At 40.2% G+C, this 19,848-nt stretch overlaps 1 protein-coding gene across 5 annotated transcripts in view; it reads right to left on the reverse strand.

Annotated features, from left to right (window-relative positions):
• The window catches only part of LOC132884744 (phosphoribosyl pyrophosphate synthase-associated protein 1-like), a 39,255-nt gene that overhangs the window by 8,028 nt on the left and 11,379 nt on the right, over positions 1-19,848 (reverse strand). For 3 of the 5 annotated variants that reach the window (XM_060918646.1, XM_060918648.1, XM_060918645.1), the window contains 7 exons: positions 14,001-14,053; positions 9,183-9,249; positions 4,874-5,046; positions 4,200-4,315; positions 2,542-2,597; positions 2,312-2,454; positions 542-580 (listed from right to left, as the gene is read on the reverse strand). In XM_060918646.1, coding sequence (XP_060774629.1) covers positions 542-580; positions 2,312-2,454; positions 2,542-2,597; positions 4,200-4,315; positions 4,874-5,046; positions 9,183-9,249; positions 14,001-14,053 — 647 coding nt within the window. Of the gene's footprint in view, positions 1-541; positions 581-2,311; positions 2,455-2,541; positions 2,598-4,199; positions 4,316-4,873; positions 5,047-6,893; positions 6,946-9,182; positions 9,250-14,000; positions 14,054-19,848 lie in introns of all 5 variants that reach the window. The other 2 variants (XM_060918649.1, XM_060918647.1) reach the window with 2 other exon arrangements.

Genomic DNA, 19,848 nt, shown 5'->3' on the forward strand with positions numbered 1-19,848 from the left:
TTTTGTGCACATATGAGAATGGAAGGCAGGTTCAAGGGCTAAAAACAAAAAACAAAACCCCTCCATTGTTGTTGTACTTCACCTCCTTAACCACGAGAGCATCAATATTGCCTAATGCACCTTTAAACCACCTTTTCCCAAAACGACTGTTTAACCTTCCAGTCCGGCATCCTATCGGCTGCAGTAATATTACCAATGGCTGATATTTTCTTTTCAATCCACTACCAAGTCTCGCATCCCGATACGGAACCTCTGAAAAGTCTTCAATTTCTAAAGCTTGTCCACCAGATGGACAATGTTTGCGTCAGGACCAGAATCTTGTTAAAGAAGTATTTTATAGTCTGCATTTGTAAAGCAGTTTGAGTTGTGCAGGGTTAAAATGAATATCCATATTCTCCAAACCCCAAACACATCCACACAAACAGTGTCAGGCTGAAAACGTGTAGCGAGACCGCAAGCATAGCGCTAAAGCACACACGCAGTGCAGGTTAGCAGCCATGCGTTTGGAGCAGACAGTGGAGGAGATGCTTGGTTGCCATACTTGGAAGCTCGATGCCAGGGAACGGAGCTCGGTATCTCCCTGTACGGCCGACAAATAAAGGAGGACTGGTTAATTAAAGCATGTTGATCGTTCAGCCAGTGCAGAAATAAAAAGAAAAGAGGCTTGAGAAGTACCACATGATCAGAACTTCTCGTGTAGGTTAGATCTGGATTTAAACTTCACGAGCAAAGTGTTGTTTCAGGAGCCACATCTATTCAGAGGTGTCAAATCTAAAACAGAACATTATTTGCTAACTGAGCTAGCTAGTGACCTGCTAGCTCATATATATGTTTGTCAGGAGCCAAGTCATGATTTGTGTGGTGTTCTGTCTGATTTAATTCATGGTAACGTGTCAAAACATATTTATTCATAATATAATATAAAATCATTAATATTAACAAAATTAGCCAGCGGATATTTTTTCAGTGTTTGAGTCTTCATTAAAGTTTTACATCGTCCTCTTTTGCCTAATTTAATGACTAGCATTCAAATGTGGAAAATATCCCAGAGCAACCAGAAGTGATATTAGCAAAGTCAGCTAGTTTGCACCACGCTAGCTGGCTAGTTCAGTGTTTCCCAACCTTTCTTGAGCCACGGCACATATTTTACATTTGAAAAATCCCACGGCACACCACCAAACAAAAATATCACAAAAATGTGTGTGTGTGTGTGTGTGTGTGTGTGTGTGTGTGTGTGATAATCTAGTCTCAATTTACTCACAATTTCCTTAGTGGGAAACCTGGGCCTGTTTAGCTGAACACAAAGCTGATATACTTGTAGGAATTGAAGAAAGGCACACACGAAGATCTTCAACAGCTCTGAGTCACTCTCCTTTTTTAGTTTTTATAGCAGTCATGCTTGAAAAGCCCAGCTCGCACAGATAAGTTGTGGAAAATTACCTTTTTTGCTTTCTTCTGACCTCTACTCATACTAGGGCCTTCATCTGGGTCAGAATTTTCTCCAGGGCCCAGTTTGGATTGTGTACTTTTTCTTTTCAAATATTTATCTATCGTTATCACCGCTGTCACACCCGAAGCATTACTAATTCTATTGTTTGAATGGCAACAGGTAGATACACAGGTTAATTAGCTACCTGCTCCCATCTATTGGAAGAGTATTTAATTGTTCTGCCGGTCACTATACGTCGCTGTCATAGACGAACGAAGACAAAATTATTTGCAGTAAATAAATAATTTTTGGAGCAATTAAGTGAAATTGGATAATTGTCCCATGGTACACCTGATGATCTCTCACGGCACACTAATGTGCCGCGGCACAGTGGTTGGGAATCACTGGGCTAGTTAACTGCTAGTAATCTAATTCGGTAGCTGAGTCTTTGTTTCGACTCTTCTCTCATCCCTGATTCAGTTACTAGTGTTCAGATGTGGTAGAATGGACCAGAACAGCCAATGGTGACATTATAAAAATAAAGAAATAAATAAACAAACAAAAACAAACAAGTCTCCCATCATGTGCGGTGAACCTGCTAATGCTAATCATGCTCCCAAACTGAATCCATGTTCTGTTAGCTGGGTCAAATGTTCACAGCTATTTGTTCTTTTTTTTTTAATTTGCAAAACAAATTTTATGGTAAAAATGAACAAAATGCTTCTGGCTGTTATTCAAAATGGCTGACTTTGCACAATTCTGCCTGACAATAGTCAGCTTTGTTCTCGCTCGCTCATAATTTGCAGCCATTTCATTGGACAGGATTTATACAGATTTATAGTGCACACAAACAGCTTTAGGTGTTTAGAATTTGTTTCTTACAGGGCAGTTCGAGGCCTGGAGGTCCACACGAGGGCCTGAACGCAGGAGGAGAGGTTGGACCATCAGCCAGATCAGACTCGGACCGAGCTTCACCGTGAATTACTGCCAAACCAAGTCGGAGACGCTCGGCGTACGACTGAGCTCTGAACAGAAACACACACACACTTAATAATCCTGAGGTGAAATTCTGATAAACATGTTTCCACAACCTTGGCCAACCTGTGCTGTACCTCTTTGCAGCTGAGGGCGATTTTGCAACAATAACAGAGTTTCTGAAGTCCGGGATCTGAAGAGGAACAAAGAGAGGAGCAAAAGAGACATGTTTATGCAAAATAGTGAATGATGCAACTCCAAAAGCTATTTTTTAATTCAAAGTCTGGTTGAAAGGTTCACCATGGAGATTTTAAAAAAAAAAATGGATTCAAGACAAAGTTATGACCATGACCAAGAGATCATAATATGCAACAAGAAGTTGTTTAAAAAAAAAAAGTTGTAAGAAAATAAATCAACTTCAGCATAGTAGTTGTAGCTCTGCTTCATTACACCACCATGCATGTCCTTTATTATTTCACTATAACTGCACAACCCAAAGATTTTATTCCTTAGTTAAAAGCGAGACGGCCTTTCGATTTCATAAAATCGGTGAAATTTAATTCCGTCTGAAATGTGGTGATTGTGATATCTGTTTATTTCTGTAATATCTCACAAAATATCAGGCCATCCTGTTCTGTGGCTGGGAAGTTATTTAATTTGATGGGATTAAAGCAAATAATGTGCATGAAATCGCTCGCTTGGTGCAGTCAAGCAGACAGAGGAAGTCCGTGTGTGCATGCGCAGGTTTACCTTCTTCTTTTGGGTTTTACGGCAGCTGGCATCCACAATGTTGCATTACTGCCATCTACAGGTTTCCCTTTGAGCGTGCACTGACAGTTCCATCATTCTGTCGCTAAACGAACAGCTGATCACACCGAGGTGCTCGCTGAGCACCCATATTTATTAGTTTGGTTCTGCGTTTCCTTTCCTTCGTATAGAACATAATGTCTTTTCTTCTCGCTTTCTTTCCGTTACTGTAGTCGGTCTTTCATGTTTCATTCGCACACTCACGTCCTCCATTTTTCTCTCCTGTTTCAAATTTATATCCCACAATGCCGTGCGTGAACGGGGAAAGCCCACCATGTGATGTCATGCATGACGGAGTATCTTGTATTGGGTCATGGTGAAGCAGGAAAAAATAGTGGAGAATTTAGGGCCACGTGGAGATAAATTCATTAATTATTGTTTTTTTTTTTTAACTAAAAAAACTGGAAGTCTGTGATTCGAATTCAGTAGCTTTCGTTCACTAAACAAAAATAATTGGGTGTCGGGAAAATTCTTTTTATGACCTACACTTGAAAAATCTGAAAGGCAGTACAGCTTTAATAGTAAAGGTAAAGATTTGTGTGTTTTTCTGTGGAGCCTTAACATTGGTGACATTAATCAGCCAAATGATAAATCAGTCCATCTCCATTAAAGAGACAAACCCAAGATAAAAGAGTTTTTTGGGGTTTTTTTAAGCTAAATTATCTCTTTTATCTGGTATTTCTGATTAAAACCAACCACATTGTCTTGGCTAAAATGTCCATCCAGAGGTATATGCACAAAAATTGAGGATTTGCAGGATGGATTTTTCCAGTGTGTACAGCTCTTAACTATAAATAGACGTGACACACAGGGCGTTTCAAGTTGTTCCTTGTTTCTTTATTGTTTAATATTTTAACTTGTTCCAGATACAACCAGAAAGAATACTGGTTAGTGCACAGATAGAACCCATGACTCAGTAAGGTGTGTGTGTGTGTGTGTGTGTGTGTGTGTGTGTGTGTGTGTGTGTGTGTGTGGTATGCTACCTTACCTCCTCTTGGATGTACTGCAGCAGAAAAGGCGAGGCTCGAAGGTTATCCACAGGGAAGTTGAAAAAACCCTGGATCTCTTTCTGGTGCAGGTCCATGGTGATGAGGTGCGTCAGACCTGGAAAACACACACACACACACACACACACACACACACACACACACACACAGGTTGAACTATGAATGAATGAATGAATGAATGAATGAATGAATATACACAAACATCACTGTTATTTACACATACTTACAGTTGAACATTTGTACCTTCTGTGCTTGTGAGAGTTGAAGGATTTACTTTTTGTCTACAACAAAGCGCCATTATGGTCTTAATCTTTAATCACCTTTAATGTGTGTAAGTACGCGCCTTAATCCACCTGACACATTCCACAACTCGGAACACACCCAAGCACTTTAACAGTAACACACCATTTATTTTGTCTTTCAGCACAGCTGAGTGAAAATGACACACCCTAATTATAGCCGCTTAGCATTGGTACAGGGTGCCAAAACTTTGTGCCAAACAACACATGGTCTACTGCGAGTCCTTATGCACCTGAAAAGTGACCTGTGTGACAGGTGTCGCTGATAAAAAGGGGAATTGGTGTAGCAAGACCAAATAAAGTGCTCACTGGGTGTAAAGTTCACGGGTGTGTGTGTGTGTGTGTGTTTCTCCTGCCTGCTTTAGCTAGCATGGATGCTAGCAGCTTGCAGACGATGGATCCTCTCTTCCTCATCTTGCACTGCTTGCTGTAGGGGAAATACGGGAAGACGCCAATAATGTTCTTGGCACAGGACGTCTTCAGAGCGTACGCCATCACCAGCAGCTCCATGATCGCTGTGTTCACATCCCTGGATGGACAATATCCCAAAACAAAACAAGAATTTAACATCCCATATTTAACACCATTTATTATGATAAAAGAATTTAAAAAAAAATAAAATAAATAAAGTGAATCTCTTAATGTCTTAGTCATGGACCATATATTTTCAAATTTACAGCCTTTTTTTAAATTCATAATTAATTTCATTCACCTTCAACTTTATGGAATGATTTTTTTTAATGTTGAATCATATTTCAGTTATAATTCAATAATAAATTGAAAAGGTGTGTGTGTGTGTGTGTGTTAGAACTATATTAAAAGGAATTGTGACACCTTGTTCTTTTTTTAATTATTTATTATTTTATTTTTTATTACACCTTATTCTTTGTTAAAATATTCTTTTTATAATTTTTATTTTTTTGTATTATTTTATTTATTTAACTCCTATTATTTTTTTTAATGCACAACAAAAAACATTTCAAATCATTGTCTCATTTATTTTATCTAAATTTAAAACAAAAAAAATCATTGTAGATTTCATTTCTGCCAATTCGTGCCATATTTCAGCTTCACATTCAACATCAACTGTTAAGATCAAGTGTAACATAATTCTGGATTCTTATTGGTCATAAAGGTGTTGATTAATTTTCTTTAACAGCAGCAGATCAGAGCATTTCTATCGTTTCTATAGTAACAGCTCATTCACGAGGACTCCACGTTTTTAAGAAAAAAAAGCGCATTATATAGGAAGTTAAGTCATTAAAATAATAAAGATGGAAAAAGGATAATCACTTAAAAACACAACGGGGACTCTTATTGGTGCATTTAATAGGATTAAAAAGTCTGCTCATTCCATTGTCACTAAAATGTAGCTTCATATTTCTCATCTTTACTCATATCGTACATAAAAGAGCCATTATCTTTGCACAATCTACTAACATACGGACGAGAGGATAACATTTTGTACTGAGGAAATGTTCCTCCGTAATGCGCCTTCAAAACGCTTATTTATCGCCCTAAGCTCCGCCTCACATGTCCTAACCAAGGTCACGCTCCGTTTCTTTCTCAGTCGTAACAGAATGACCTGCAGCTTGATCGAGGCAGAGAAGGACCTCATGATATAACGTCTCTTCATTTATATTCGTTCATGAATATTTTTCATTCATCACATGAATCTCCACTGTAAGACCTGAATCTTTACCACTTTGCTCTGCATGATGGATTAAGCTCAAGCACACACTTCTTTTTTTGAAAAGGAAAAAAAGGTGGTGTTCTGTCAAGAAAAACGTATTGAACACTGATGGAAGGAGCCTCCAGTGTTGGCACTTTGTAACACTAAGAGACAGTGTTGCAGTCGAGTCACTAAACCTAGAGTCTGAGTCCAGTCTCGAGTCCCCGCTGTTCAAGTCCAAGTCATCTCATCTCATTATCTGTAGCCGCTTTATCCTGTTCTACAGGGTCGCAGGCAAGCTGGAGCCTATCCCAGCTGACTACGGGCGAAAGGCGGGGTACACCCTGGACAAGTCGCCAGGTCATCACAGGGCCTCAAGTCCAAGTCATTAAAGAAAATTTCGAGTCAAGTCCGAGAACAAGACTCCACCTGCACCATTTGACGGTGGCTGCTGCTGCCTTTATGTGAAAGCGTCTCTGCTACTGTGTTGGACTAACGTTCCTGCTCGACGGCCCCGTTTTAGTTAATAGGCAACAGATAAAAAGCTTATTCATCGCTCAGCAAGTCCCGCCCACTATCAACAGGGCAAATAACATGACAGAGGGTTAACACTAGCTAGTTCATCGCTCAGCAAGCAAGTCCCGCCCACTATCAACAGAGCAATGAACGTAGCGTGTCACTTCCTTCTCTAGGTGGAGTCTTACCAAATGACGATTGAAGTTCGAGGTTGTCCCCGTCGTCTCCTCGATAGTTCTTCTACATATGGACAGAGGTGAAGAGTAACGAAGTACATTTACTTGAGTTCTGTACTTAAGTACACTTTTTGAGTATCTGTACTTTAAGTATTAATTTTTTGGAAACTTATGACTTTAACTTCACTACATTTGAAAGGCAAATATCGTACTTTTCACTCCACTACATTTCTATCAAGGTCCTCGTTACTCGTTATTATGAAGCAGCTTTGAAAGTTGATGCTTTTTCTTTTCTTTTCTAAAACGTGATGGGTTTTTCACAGGTGACACTGAGACAGCCGATCAGTAATCACTCTGGTCACATCACGTCCATAGACTGGATAAAATCAAGCTCAGTGATTTCTCAGCAGCGTTATTTAACACGATCAGTTGATGGCAGAATGGAAGGAGGCGGTTCTTCTGGGGGATGAACACACACCCACGGTTCTATAGCTAGAACCCATGTTTCAGTTTTCTGAAAGGAATAAAGAGTTGTTTCGTTTTAAATGTTTGCTTTGTTTGCCTAAAACGGAGCACGTCACGGCCTACAAAAAAACAACCTGTGGAAGCATATTGAGGTCTGTAAATGTTTTATTCCAAGAGAAAGCTTGCAATGAAGCTGTCTGTGCTTTTAGAGCTAGCAAGAATGTTGCAATAGCTATACAGTCTGGTTAGTCAAATGACTTTCTATGGATTTGCTCACCATGTTGCCGTAGCTTTGTCCACGGCTAACGTTAACACATAGCTAGTTAACTTGAACACTGTTAGTTAGCATGTAAAAACAGAGAGTTATGCTAACAGGATTAGCGTTAACTTATCCGAAGTCCTTTCAGAAATATGTTTTAGCATAATCTTGCCAAATAAACAATGTAGAAATCTTTCTTTTCTAGTAGCGTTAGCTACCCAATATGATTTAGAGTTTGAAAAGAATTTGCTAGCATGTCAGGTGGAGCTTCACTGACTAGCTAGCTTAACATTAAACCACCATGATGGCACAGACAGATTCATATGTGCATGAATACATACACTTGCACATGCGCACACGTGAGACCTGTGAGATGGACAGTATTGTACTAGTCAGTCACAACAAATTGTTGGAATTTTTTGTTTTGATGTCAGATCAAACAAAAGAAGAAAAAAAGCAAGCTGTGTGTAGTTGGTGAACCAAGGCGAGTGAAGAAACAACTGTTCAGTGAGAAAGTAAGAACTTGCTTGGTTATCGAAGAGTTTACACAGTTTACTCCGGCACGATCTCTCAGGTTCGACCTGAAGCCCTTTACGCCTTCGAGTTTGCGTGATGAATTTATGTTATGTTGCCTGAAAGCGAACCAGAGAACCCGATTAACATCAATCAAACCTGACAGAAATGATGCCAGTTCGTGCACCCAGTTTGCATGCTAGACCTTTACACCGACATAAATCATCCAAACAAAACGACAGAACCGGATTTCTGTTTGTTTACTGCCTGATAGAACAGATTTAACCCATTAGTGACCACAGAGACTCAATTCAGGGCAGCTTGAGCAAGAAATATGAGATGTATGAATTTATGATACACACTTTAAAGCAGAAAAAAAATGCTGCACGGAAAGTAAAAGCATTTTCAGAAAATGCAGGGGTGTGATTTTTAATTCAGCACATCAAGAATATACAATAAGAATACAGTAATTCGGCCTTATTCCAGTTCCTCGGCGCATTTCTCAGCCAGTTCTAGCCCTTGCTAGATCATAGTGAATGGACTAAAATTAAGTAAAAAAATCACTTTTTTGACAGAGAAGATCAAATAAATAAATTGGTTGAACGGTTTGCACAAAGCTACAGAGACAAAAAGAGAAAAAAAATCAAAACATGAAACACCACTCAGAAAAAAAATTTAAAAAAAAACAAAACAGAAAAGACCTTTAAAAATAGGCGTCAGTTTATATTAAATATTTATCATCATATCATTGATCATCATATCAGTGTTAAGTTTCGAAGACATACAACAGAAACAAAGAAGCCACCGAGGCATGATAAAAGTTGTTTTAAAAATTTATACGAGTTTCACGTTTAATCTTCCAGGTAAAAATGCTGTCTGGGATCAATAAGTGCCAAGGTCATAAATTCAAGGCAGAATTAATTAATTAAATAAAAACATGCTTGACTAGCGACTAGACGTCATTTCTTGGCCTCCTGCTAATAGTGTCACTACGGTGACAGTGTCAGCATCATATGGGACACAAAAGACAATTTTTCTGGGTAAAAAAAAAAAGTGCCTCTGACCTGCGTATGGTTTGGATGATAAAGACATCCTGTCCTCTCACCGACTCCTTCACCTCCACCGTGGTCTCTGTGACGGAACACACAGCGAGAACACATCACCATGACTTACAGCGTTTAGACATTACATGTACGTATGTACGTACTCCTGCTGCAGCTTTCTGCCCTCTTCCTCATACATGAGCTCACGTACACCTGCGATTGACAAGGGAGAAATCGGATGCCCCTCCCACCCAGACAGCGCCAAGATCTCCATCAGTGTTTCACCTTGTATTTTATTTACTCAAACCTAAGAATATATCAAATTCACCATTGTACACCATCAGGTCCATAAGTATTTGGACAGTGACCCTGATGGCAGCGGTGTTTCTTTTCTACTCCAGCACAGTGGATTTGAAATGAAGCCATCAAGATGTGACTGAAGTGTAGACTTTCAGATTTAATTCAAAAGGTTAAACAAAAGCATTCACTGTTCAAGAATTACAGCCTTTTAAAAAAAAATACAAAAAAAACAAACCCACACCAGTCCTTCGATTTTCACAGACTCAAAAGTAATTAGACAAACTCACTCACTCCTTCCAGCTTGTCCCACTTAAGCGTGTGGGGTCGCTGCCATGTGGACCCTATTGATCCACAGGTCATATTAATTGTAGTCCTGGGTATGACTTTCAACTGTAAGTCCAGGAGGACTTAAGTACTTGGGAAAGTGGAGTTACCCCTTAATTGCCATTGCTCCCAGGTCCGCTCGGGCCCGGAGTGGTAGCACCTCTCTGGGTTCCAGCTATGGGTTAAATAGTACATCACCAATAAGACACTGGCAGCAGGGTGCTTTTCGGTGCAATGTGGCAGATGAACCCAACAGGGTCAATGGCGCACCAACAGATGGCATGCAGAAGAGCCACTCAAATGGCCAACGGATGTCATCACTCGGCAAGTCAGTGGTCACTGCGGGGCAACTTCCATACCCATCAGGAGGCCTGTGGCACTTTTGTGCACCACTTAGCATCAGGTCTGGAGGTCCAGAGAGACAACATGATGGGGCACGATACTGTTTGTCTTACCTTACTGTGCAAGGTGCTTCGGTAGGAGAGGAGAATAGTATGCCAGAGCTCACGAGGTGAGACACTCTGTGGTGGCTCAGCCGGGCTGTTCGTGTCGCCAGTGCGGGCGACTCGGTCACTCTGGTGCAGGCCTCGCAGCCCATCTGCATTTCTGCGCATCGGAATGAAGCAGTCATCATCGGTGGCAATGGACAGCCGATGAACATTAACTGGAGCATAGTTTTATGCCAGATCCCCTTCCTGCCACAACCCTCCCATTTCCAGGCTTGGGAAACAACCATTCACACACGTTCACACCAATGAACAATTCAGAGTAGCCAGTTAGCCTAACTGCATATCTTTAGACTGTGGAGGAAACCCTTGCAGACACAATTAGGACATACAAACTCCACACAGAAACACCCCTGCTGGCCACTGGGCTCAAACCCAGAACCTTCTTGTTGTGACGCATAATTAGACAAACTAACAATTATAAATATATGCATCATTAATACTTGGATCCAAATACTTTGCAGTGAGTAACTGCCTGAAGTCTGGAACCCACAAACACCACACCAAATCCTGAGTTTCCTTCCTTGAGATGCTTTGCCTGGCCTTTACTCCAGCCATCTTCAGTTGCTGCTGGTTTATAGGTTTTTCTAACTTCATTTTTGTCTTTAGTCAGTGAAAATCATAATCAGTTTGGTTGTCTGACTCGGCCATTTAAGGAAATTCTATTTTTCCCCCCTATAAGAAGCTCGTGTTGCTTTCATGCTATGTTCAGGGTCATTATCCATCTGTCCTGTGAAGTGCTGTCCTATCAGTTTTGCAGCAGTTGACTGAATCTGAGCAGAAAGTATAGCTCTATGTATTTCAGAATTCATCATGTGACTTCTATCAGCAGTTATATCATCAATAAACACCAGAGATCCAGTTCCATTGGATCATGAGCCCTTCCTTTCCTTCTCCAGACTATTCTCTTCTTCTCTTCGGGCGGCACGGTGGTGTAGTGGTTAGCACAGTTGCCTCACAGCAAGAAGGTTCCTGGTTCAAACCCAGCAGCCAGCGAGGGCCTTTCTGTGTGGAGTTTGTATGTTCTCCCCGTGTCTGCATGGGTTTCCTCCGGGTGCTCCGGTTTCCCCCACAATCCAAAGACATGCAGTTAGGTTGACGTGGGGCAGCCTTGGGCTGAGGTGCCCTTGAGTGAGGTACTGAACCCCTGACTGCTCCCCGGGTGCTCTGGTGTGGCTGCCCACAGCTCTGAGTGTGTGCATGTGTTCACTGCTTCAGATGGGTTAAATGCAGAGGATGAATTTCACTGTGCTTGAAGTGTGCATGTGACGAATAAAGGTTTCTTCTTTCTTCTTCCCAAGTTCATCTTGGTTTCAGCTCTCCAAAGAATCTTGTTCAAGTACTGGGTGTGCTTCTTATTTTTACACATCTTCTAGCAAAGTCTAATCTGGCCTTTCTGTTCTTGAGCATTACCAGTGGTTTGCATCTTGAGGTAAACCCTCTGCATTTACAATCATGAAGGCGTCTCTTAATTGTAAACTTTGGCAATGACATGCCTATCTCCTTGAAAGGGTTCCTGACTTGAGATGTTGTGAAGTGGCTTTTCTTCACCAAGGAAAGAATTCTGCCATCATCCACTTGAGGTGGTTTCCGTGGTCTTTCAGGGCTTTTGGTGTCGCTGAGCTCGCCCATGCATTCCTTTTTTTTTTTTTTAAGAATGTACTAAATTGTTGATTTGGCCGCTCCGAAAGTTTCCGCTATCTCTCTGGGAAGTCGATGTTGTTTTCAGCCCAATGATGGCCTCCTTCATTTGAATCAACAACTCTTTAGATAGAATTTCTGGTCCTTTATGACCCACCACATCTACTTAGATCAAAAGGTGCAGGCTATATGCAGGCTATCTGCTGGTACATCAGGGGGCGGAGCCTTTTCTTACAAAGCCCCACAGTTATGGAACAGCCTTCCAAGTAGTGTTCAGGAATCAGACACAGTCTCAGAGTTTAAGTCTAGGCTGAAAACATATCTGTTTAGTCAAGCCTTTTGTTAAGTGTTTATGAGGTAAAGGAGTAGATCTGGAGGATCCTCAGACTAGGTGTGTTTTGGTAAACTGGGATGTATGGATGCTGTCAGTCCCCACTTGCTTGCTCACTTGAATTTGTTGACGGTGTAGTGGCTGCTGCTTTATGTCCCAGGGCTCCCTCATGCTTGTGTTACCTTCTGATTCTCCCCTTTTAGTTATGCTGTCATAGTTAGCTTTGCCGGAGTCCCTGCTTGCATTCAGCACAAAATATACTCTGTTCCTACTCATCAGGTAACATTGGGCATACCTAACAACCTGTGTTTTCTCTCTCTTTTTTCCCTCTGCATCCCCCTCTCTCTGTCTGTCCCTCTGAGTTACATGTCAATCCTGAGATTGAGATGCTGAACCTCTTCTGCTCCTCGGACCTGCCTGATCCATCCTGATGCCCTACGTCTGGCTGGAGTCTCATCACATCGCTCCTGTGGAGGACGGCCCCATATGGACAGTTGAAAGTCACACTTGGGGACGCTCTGGACACTTATAGTCATGCTTTTATGGCTGAGGACTACAGTTGACTTGCTAACTTTAGGACTGCAGTTGTCATGAACAGTTTTGCACTCAAGTTTCCATCAATTAAGAGTTTATAACATCAACACAACAGACTTCATGTTAAAACTGTTAAAACGTTATAATCATATTGTTATCACCCAAATGAGGATGGGTTCCCTTTGAGTCTGGTTCCTCTCAAGGTTTCTTCCTCATGTCGTCTGAGGGAGTTTTTTCCTCGCCACAGGCTTGCTCATTGGGGATAGATTAGGGATAAAATTAGCTCATGTTTAAAGTCACTAAAATTCTGTAAAGCTGCTTTGCGACAATGTCTATTGTTAAAACCGCTATACAAATAAACTTGACATACTGAGGAGTTCCCATGAACAGTTACCAAATGCAAATTCAACACTTGCAATCAATGCCAGACCTTAATTAGTCATGAAATAATGAGAAAACAGGCCATAACAGGCCAGGAAGCTGCTTCAGTCAATTGGCCAATTATTCTTGAGCCTGTGGAAATGGAGGGACTAAGTTAAAAAAAAAAGGCTGTAATTCTTAAACAGTTAATGTGATGTATACATTTTTTAAAAAACACCTTGAATTCAAGCTGAAAGTCGCCACTTCAATCACATCCTGATGGCGTCATTTCAAATCCGCTGTGGTGGTGTAGAGAGGCAAAAATAATGAAAACTGTGTCGCTGTCCAAATACTTATGGACCTGCTGGTGTCCTTGAATATATGGTGCATGACTTTATTATTCACCTTTTTAAAAAAAAAAGTTAAAAAAAAAAAAAAAAGCTATAGGGGCATCGTGGCTCAGGTGGATAAGGTGCCATACCATAAATCCGGGGACCTGGGTTCGATTCCGACCTGAGGTCATTTCCCGATCCCTCCCTGTCTCTCTCTCTCCCACTCATTTCCTGTCTAACACTGTCCTATCCAATAAAGGTGGAAAAAGCCCAAAAAATATCTTTAAAAAAAGCTATAAATGTGATCGATAATGCTGGAAATATTTTCATAACATTTTTTAAACGACCAAATTAACCTTTGAGAGTGCTCCAAGTCTTTCAGCTGTGTGTGTGTGTGTGTGTGTGTGCACACTGTACTACAGAAAGAGTTTGTACTTTGCACTTTTATACTCACTCTACTGACCAAAGTACATACACAGATGTGAAAAACAGAAAATCACACATCCCTCACCTCTGTTAGCCGCCTCAAACACCAGCGACTTTCCCAACTCCACACCGAGACGCCTGGAAAAAGGGCAAAAACATGTATGATGGTGTGACAGGGAGGGTGTGTGTGTGTGTGTGTGTGTGTGTTAGGCAATAGTGATAGTGTTTGGGTGATTAATAGAGCTATATGAATTTAAAACCTTCAGCTATACTGTATTAACATAAATGTGGCATGATCACACCAATAAAGTGACTCCAGATTGAACTGCCTTTGATTTGTGCACAAATAAAATTAAGATTTGTTCCGGTGTCCAGGAGGTGATTTGACATTTGAACTTGGTACCAGTACGATTTTTTAGAATGTGTAATATAAATAAGATTTCAAACAAAGAAAACACAGATCAACAGTATATAATTCAGCGGGGATATAGCTATCACTCTGTCTGTAAACATTTTAGTTGCCAGAGCATAACTCAAAAACTATTAGGAATTTTTTTTTTTCACAAACGCTGACAGTTATGTGACATGACCAGAGGAGTTGCGCCTTTTGACATTTTGGGATTGGTGCAATTTTATTTTTTTCCATATTTCCATGGCAACCAATTCAACTTAGGAAAATTTGGAGTGCGGTTTCATCACTGAGCTCGATATAAAATCTGGAGAGCTCAGAGCCATTCCCTGCTGTAGAGACGAGTGAAGCCATCTGGACGCCATCTTACCACTCCCATCGCATGGATTTGGTTTACACGTTAACCCATCGTATCCGATCAAATTTGCCCGAAGAAAAGTATCTCCTGACTTCCCCCCCTTTCATTTCCTCCTGTTATTTTCTCATCTTTATCCACATTCTTTACATATCTTCAGGGGCGTATCACCCGCGGGGGATGCGTACGTTTCATCCCCCCCACTTTTGTTGAAACACAATTTCATCCCCCGCACTTTTGTCAGATTAAAATGACATCATTATGAAAATTATACAGCTACTATAAAATGTGTAACAAGGAAGTAAACTATTGCCATAACGTTAGACAAAAAACAGCCACGCAACGGACTCAAAACAGTTTTTCTCACCTGACCAATCAGCATTTGCGTGAATATAATAGCCAGTTTGCGTAGCGTGCCGAAAGCGCTCAATAATACAGTATCTGTCTGCAGAGCTGCAGAGCCAACACCAGTTTTACCGCTCCTGATTCACCGTTCCAGGTTTGACGTCGCATGCGGTGCTTACTGTGCCTGGCTCTGCAGACAGACCCTTCTCAAAGCGCTTGCGATGCCGTCGTTCAAACAGTTGTCCCAGGTGCCATGCCCTAAAAGATTGTGTTAATTTCCATAGGACTATTAATGCTGTCCTCTTTTGTCGTGCAATATTGACAAGGATGCAGAAAAGGAAAAGGCAGGGGACGATTGACTCCTTTTTCAAGAAGACCCAAGTAAGTTGACTATATTACCCCTGCACCTACAGGCTTGCAAACGTGCCGCTACTTTGAGTAACCTACTGCTCAATCACTCAACCACTGCACTCATTTCAAGATCGAGGATCCGTGGTGCACCAGTTTTATTTAAGGCAGTATTGATTGAAATGCTTAATGTTAGTAGCATACTAGCCGGCTAGAGAGAGAGAGGCAATATTAGCTATGCTAATGTGACTCGTGTCGACTCGTGCGATTATCAAACGTTGACAGAACGCACTCAAATCTACACCAACAGCACATTTCTGTTGTGCTTGATTGATATGTCATGTGTAATGGGTATCATGTAACTGCTTATCACTTTTTAGAAGAGTTTTTCAATTGCGATTTAAAGGCATTTCAAATCGAATGAATGTTCAATAATTGTTGTACAGTAATGTTATTTGGCCATTAAGTGTTTGTTGTATGTGTAGTCTATTGCATCATTTTCAAATTTTATGCATTAAACCTGATGTAATGCATGATGCAAACAAGTTTTGTACACGAGTTTGAATAATTAAAGACATTAAAAGCAGGAACTGCCCCGTCTTATTTGAATGCTATACTAAAGGAGGTCCTTCCAGGATGCTGCACTTTTCCAACATGAACTGATTAGCCATGCCTCCTGCTCACACAAAGTGATCCCAGTCCAAACTGTTATGCATGATGGTGTATGATCTATACACTGTGTATGACTTCTTGGGCTATGTGAAGTTTTTGGTTTTGTTTATCTCAGTGTATACCAGTGTAGGCAGCAATACTGACATCTCTGTTATAGAACAGTATCCTGTTACCTAGAATTATCACTCAATACTTTTTGCCTTCACTTACTGAATAATTACATAGCCCTGGCAGTAACAACACCAAAACCCAACATGATAGATCTCTGCATGAAATGCAGAACTTGGCTAGAGTCAACTGGATTTACAGGCTTTCTGCTGTCCTCCCTTTCATTTGCATCCATGGACCATGGGTATGAAAAAGTTCCATATCGGTCATTGACAGTACATCACAGTGTACACGCCGGGCGTGTATATAGCCATAAACCGATTTCTAATGATATGGCTTCCCCATTCCAGAACACCCCCACTTTTGGAAAGCTTGATACGCCCCTGCATGTCTTTACAGCACGTTGCTTCACTGTTATTGTTTTGTTTCTTTTCCAGTTCAGTCTCTGATCTTTTTTAATCCCTGACCAAACGATATGTGAACTGCTGCCTTTTGCTATTTTGGATTTTTGAAAAAAAGTATTTCAAATTTTTACATAAAAAAAAATAGATTTTGACTTCGTTTCTAAGAGCGATGTTCGTTTCCGGAGCATATATCCAAAACTATTCATGATACGGATTTGAAACTTGGTATACATGTTAACAAGGTGATGTAGATGTGCCTTTTCATACTAAGAAATTTTTAATTTTTCATGTTTCCATGGAAACAGTTTCAGACTCAGTCTCTCAGGTTAGTCTGAGGGGTCGGTTTTGTTTCCAGAGCAGAACTTGAAAACTATGAGTGGTTTGGTCTTGAAAGTTGGTATATGTGTTGATTAAGTAATGTATCTGTGCCTTTTGATACTAAGAAATGCGAGAAATGTTAATTTTTCACTCAGCTGGACCAAAGCTCCGGTGGGTTTATTATGCCATGGGCTGCTGAGGTCAGTGTAAAGAGGTCGGGTTGGTTTCCTGCAGCACAACTTGAAAAACGTGACAAATAACATCTTGAAACTTGGTATATCAGGCAGGGGATATAGATGATGGTCTTCTTGGGGTTTTGTTCGTTTGAACGGCTTTTTTACGACTATAATTATTTTTCAGAGATTATTTCAGTTTTTCTCTTATACAGTGCATCTTTCTCTTTTGTTTAGTTAATCTGCATGAATATCGTGACAGTGAATTATGCAGAGCTGGACAAAGAACCCAACTTCATTACTTAAGTCAAAGTACAGATCCCACTGGTCAAATGTTACTCTGATACAAGTGAAAGTTGTACGGTCAAATTTTTACTTAAAGTACTGAAGTACTTGCTTTTAAAAAATACTTAAGTATTAGAAGTACAATTTCTTCACCGCGTTGTTTTGTTTTATTGCCACAATGCTTACAAAACCTAATACCTCTGAAGCAACCGACTAGATTTACTGACTGACTTGTAGAACCTGTAGAATAAACACCTTTAAACACAGATTTCTACATTCTGTTTATTTGGCAAGATGATGCTAAAACATATTTTTGAAAGGACTTCAGATAAGTTAACATTATTCATGTTAACGTAACTCCATTTTTACATGCTAACGAACAGTGTCCAAGTTAACTAGCTATGTGTAAATGTTAGCCGTGGACAAGGCGATGACAACTTGGTGGGCAAATCCATAGAAAGTCATTTGACTAACCAGACTGCATAGCTACGTTTACAACATTATCGCTAGCTCTAAAAGCACAGACAACTTCATTGCAAGCTTTCTCTTGGAATAAAACGTTTATATAGATCAATCTGCTTCTGCAGATTGGGCGGCGAGCTTTTGTAGGCTGTGATGTGGTTCGTTTTAGGCAAAGAAAGCAAAGAATTAAAATGAAACGACTCTTTAATCCATACATAAAACTGAAACATGGGTTCTAGGTAAAGCCATGGGCGTGCGTGCGTTCCCCAGAAGAACCGCCTCCTTCCATTCTGCCATCAACTGATCGAGTTCAAATATTGTTGCTGAGAAATCACTGAACTTGATTTTATACAGTCTACGGACGTGACGTGACCCTAGTGATTACTGATCGGCTCTCAGTGTCACATGCGAGGAAAAAAAAAAATCACATTTTAGAAAAGAAAAAAACATCCACTTTCAAAGCTGCTTCATAGTAATGAGTAACGACGATCTTGATAGAAATGTAGTGGAGTGAAAAGTACGATATTTGTCTTTCAAATGTAGTGAAGTTAAAGTCAGAAGTTTCCAAAAAAAAAAAATACTCAAGTAAAGTACTCAGTGTATGCAAGTACAGTACTCAAGTAAATGTACTTCGTTACTGTCCAACTCTGGAATTAAGTGGCCAGTAAACACTGTTAAGACGTGACTGTGAGAATGAAGTGAAAATGGCAAATAACATGAGAAAATAATCCTGTTTCAACAACTGTCCTAAATAGAAAGGAAGTATTGTACAGCCTTTGTGTTGATCTAATAGAGAGAGAGAGAGAGAGAGAGAGAGAGAGAGAGAGAGAGAGAGAGGAAGAACTATACAAAAGAGAAAGATACACTGTATAAGAGAAAAACTGAAATAATCTCCATAAAAATAATTACAGTAGTAAAAGAGCCATTCAAAAGAAGATCATAGACTGAACTGGAAAAGGAAAAAACAATAACAGTGAAGCAGAGTCCTATAAAGATATGTAAGGAATGGGGTAAAGTTGAAAAAAATAAGAGGAAGTAATAAAAGGGGAAATAGTTAGGAGATAATTTTCTTGGGGCAAATCTGATCAGATATGACGGTTTAACACAAATCAAATCCACGCAGTGCAAGTGGTAAGATGGCGGCCAGACGGCTTCACTCTGATGAGCCTTTGAGCTCTCCAGATTTTATATAGAGCTCAGTGGGGTTTCATGTGGGGGCTGGGGGGGGATGTCATCTCCTGATGACTCCTGTTTTCAACAGATGCCAACATTTAATTGTGAATCTTGAAAATAAAATGTATGAATTACAAAAAGGTTTTTTTTAACAATATAAAAACACCAAGAAAGTTTTTATTTCCCCGTGGATTTTTTTTCTTCTTTCTTATTTTCATCTGAACTATCATTTCAGAAAGAGTTTCATGATGCTTTATTTTAATTGACAGCAAGAAACGCATCTGTACAAACAATTAAAATAAAGTAAAAACAAATTTTTTTAATATAATGTATAATTAAATATGAATATATAACATGACTGTTGAATGAATAAATGATAAAAACAGTGATAATGGCGCTAATCCAACAACAATTTTGATTTCGATCGAGGATTTTTGTTTGTTTGTTTGTTTGTCAGAGTATCACTGAAAAAATGGCACATTGGATTGTCTGTCTCTTTTTTTAAAAAAAAAAAAGCTGTCTACCTACACAGCCTCACTGATTATCAGCACACACGTAACTGAAGGTGTTTTCCACGAAACCTTGAAAAACGGGAATAGGTGTGTCATCATCCTCAGGGTTTAAAAAGATCACGGTGAGCGCTGAAGCGTTCCTGTACCGTACTCTCTCTCTCTCTCTCTCTCTCACACACACTGCAGAGAGACACTCTGAACAAGTGCACTTCACTCTCCTCAGCTGAGAGGTTTCATATTCCAGTGTTAAGTGCTGGAGGACTGGATCACATTACACACTCTTCACAGTGAAGCACTTACACTCACACACACACACACACTTAACACACCATAGCTGTTGAACCCTGGATTCTGACTGGTCCCAAAGTG

Source organism: Neoarius graeffei, chromosome 4 (assembly GCF_027579695.1).
Source record: "Neoarius graeffei isolate fNeoGra1 chromosome 4, fNeoGra1.pri, whole genome shotgun sequence".
NCBI classification, from domain to species: Eukaryota; Metazoa; Chordata; class Actinopteri; order Siluriformes; family Ariidae; genus Neoarius; species Neoarius graeffei.